At 28.1% G+C, this 3,166-nt stretch overlaps 1 protein-coding gene across 1 annotated transcript; it reads left to right on the top strand.

The window, feature by feature from the left end:
• Positions 1-1,728: 1,728 nt before the first annotated feature.
• On the top strand, positions 1,729-2,637 carry LOC120067692 (protein RALF-like 33). Its single transcript, XM_039019227.2, has one exon. The coding sequence runs from the start codon at positions 1,972-1,974 to the stop codon at positions 2,353-2,355; it is 384 nt and encodes a 127-aa protein (XP_038875155.1). The 5' UTR covers positions 1,729-1,971; the 3' UTR covers positions 2,356-2,637.
• Positions 2,638-3,166: the final 529 nt, after the last annotated feature.

Below are 3,166 nucleotides of genomic sequence, written 5' to 3'. Positions count from 1 at the left end.
AGCATTATTTTGTACATCATTGTTTATGCGACCAATATAAATGTCTTTGAAGTTCTCTTTAATATGGTTGTCTTTTAGTTAGGTATGTACTCGACAATTAACAAAAAATAAATAAATCAATCAATTTTGATACCATACTGGTTGGTTTAATGAATTGTATCGATTGTTAATCATAAAACGTACATCAAATTCAGCTAGTATTACAATATTAACTTTAAACTTTAAAACAATATCAACTATCTAACAAGTTCTCCTTTCAAGTATTGTTTTAGAAAATAAAAAATTATCCTGTATAATGAATTATAAAATCTACGCCGAATATAAAATTGATGAAATTTGTAGAAATATAATGATATTAAGCTCAAAATTTTCGATTCAGAATTTTTAATTATAGTAAAGTTATTCCATTGTTAATTTAGACCTTGGTTAAAGTTATCTTAGTACATATTCTTAAAAATATATATATTAGTGAGTTGAATAGCTTAAATTTATTCAAAGGTAAAATTTGTAACCATTAATTAAGTTCGGCTTTCAATTTGATTGAATTAAATGTTTAGACAGTCAAAATTGTTCTTCTATGGTTATCTTTAAATTAAATTGTGATTTAGAAATCAGTATTTTTCTAAAAAAAAAAAAATTATAGGTCAAGTAATATTGTGTCATTTACCCGAAATCAAACCAACAAATTAACTTGTTTAATTTATATGAAAAGTAAACGAAACAACACAATAATATAAATATGTTTTTTTCTTTTTAATGCCGTGTTGGTGTTGGTTCCTCGACGTGCAATGTCAACTTTTATTTTGGTCAAATTTCTAATAAACAAACAAAATGGATAACAGATTTTTGAAAATTTAACAATCAATTAGCTGTCACTCGTATCCGAATTCTCTTTTATATTAACTAAAAATACTAAACATATATATATATATATAACTTATCAATCACAGCTATATTTAAAAATAATCTCAAACGGAGCATAACTCAATTAGCATTCAAATGTATAACTATGTGATCTATTGTTTGAATCTCTTACTCTAATTATACTAAAATAATATTTAAAAATAATGTAAAATCTATTGAAGTTATGAGAAATCTCGCAGAATAATAAAATGTGAATAACTTTTCAAAATTTATAGTAATTATATTATTATTATTATCTTTTTTTTTAAGAACTTAACCATGATCTAAGATTAAATTTATGATTTATGAAAAGTGAAATAATTAAATTTAAATATTCGAAACTAATGAGTCTAATAAAAAAAATCACTTTTTTAATTTAAAAAAACCACTTTTTTAAGAGGTCGTGGGTAAAAATAGTGATAAACCACAAATATATAGTCGAGTTAATTTAGATATAAAAAATTAAAGTTTAAATTGAAATAATAAACGGTACAAAAAGTTGTTTAATTAACTTTTAAAAATAAGAGTTTTAAAGAAAATTAATTTAAATGATAAAATTATTGAAAATATTTTCAAATATAGTAAAATTTCACAGATTACCAATAATAAACATTGATAGACGATATCAATGATAAATGATATCAATGTCTATCAATAATAGATGATAGATGTCTATCAGTATACTAATAAACAATAACATTTTATTTTATTTGTAAATATTTTAATTAATTCTCTATATTTAAAAATAGTCCAATAATTAATAGTTTATATATAGTAATGTATTTATCTGCTTTATTTTCGGCTGTGGCCGGCAACAATTAAAAGCCGAAAATAAGGCCAAAACTCAAAAGTCTTGTTATTAGTGGGTGCCAATAAATTTCTTCACATTCATATTATAAATAATAATTATTATAATTTATAATTCAGGCGCGTGAAGGTCAAGTGGCAATTCCGTAATTAAAATAACAACCAGTGGCATTTCCCTACTGTCGTTCACTTTATATTAACGGACCACTCTCATCTCCGTTCCTCTCGAAACCAACGGGACTTTTGTAGTGATCCTCCAAAATGGGAATCTCACGCGTTTCTTCTCTCCTCGCCGCCGTCGCCATTCTCGCCGCTCATTTTCTGATCTCATCAGCGACGGCCGTTGATTTCTCCGGCGACCATAAGCTTCTCTTCGTTCCTACCAAATCCGAGTGCCGAGGCTCAATCGCCGAGTGTTTTCTCGCCGGAAACGACGACGATTCCGCCTTCGGAATGGAGTTCGTGATGGATTCTGAGATCAATCGCCGAATTCTAGCAACTACTCGTTACATAAGCTACGGCGCTCTGAGGAGGAACAACGTTCCCTGCTCTCGTCGTGGCGCTTCTTACTACAACTGCAGACCAGGTGCTCAGGCGAATCCTTACACCCGTGGTTGCAACGCCATTACTCGCTGCCGGAGTTAATCTCTGATCACTTGATTCTTTTTTTGGATTTAGATTCATCTGTCGCACTCTATCGGTTAGTTCTTCGCGTGTTTATACTGAATATACATGTCGATCGAGTAATAAAATTCATATATACTGGTGATTGAAAATGTAATTTACATCTCTGTTTTCTCTGAGTCTTCTACATGATTTTTTTTTTTTCATTTTTCGTGGCCGATTCTTCTGGTTATTTCCAGAAACATTTGTTCATGTTTGCAATTGGTAATACAGTGGTAGGAAGGAACACAATATTTGTGTAAATTGCTGGTGGATCTCGCTGAATTTGCAGCGCCATTATTGTTTGAGTTCTTCATTTATTCATTTTTTATTATTTTCTATTTATTTATTTTTCGTTGGTTGAATTTTTGGCTGTCACGTTTGGGCTAATCGAATCGATGCATTTTTTTTTTTTTAATATTTGAACAGAATGTTGAAACTTCCCAAAAATCATAATGATTGATTTTAATTTTATTCTTGTAAAAGATATATTCCTTGACTAGCAAATTTTTTACTGAACGTTTTTCCAATTCTTATTTTGATATAGAACATTTTTCAAATTCTAAATACTCTAATATATACATAGGTTTTAGCTTGACTAAAAGAATATGAAATATGAAGTATTGTTTAATTATGAATAAAATAAATATATTATGGTGGGTAGCAAATTTAATTTCGAAAAGCAAATTCCTTACGAACACTTGGTCTATAACGGGAAAAAAATGAAAGATTCAATCAATATTTTTTACATAAAAAGTTGTTTTGATTTTTCATTTAAAAAAATTATCTAAAT

This window comes from Benincasa hispida, chromosome 12 (genome assembly GCF_027475165.1).
Source record: "Benincasa hispida cultivar pf3 chromosome 12, pf3_genome.v1.1, whole genome shotgun sequence".
Lineage (NCBI taxonomy): Eukaryota > Viridiplantae > Streptophyta > Magnoliopsida > Cucurbitales > Cucurbitaceae > Benincasa > Benincasa hispida.
Note: the sequence above shows the minus strand (reverse complement) of the source record. Positions and strands in the feature narration are given on the sequence as shown.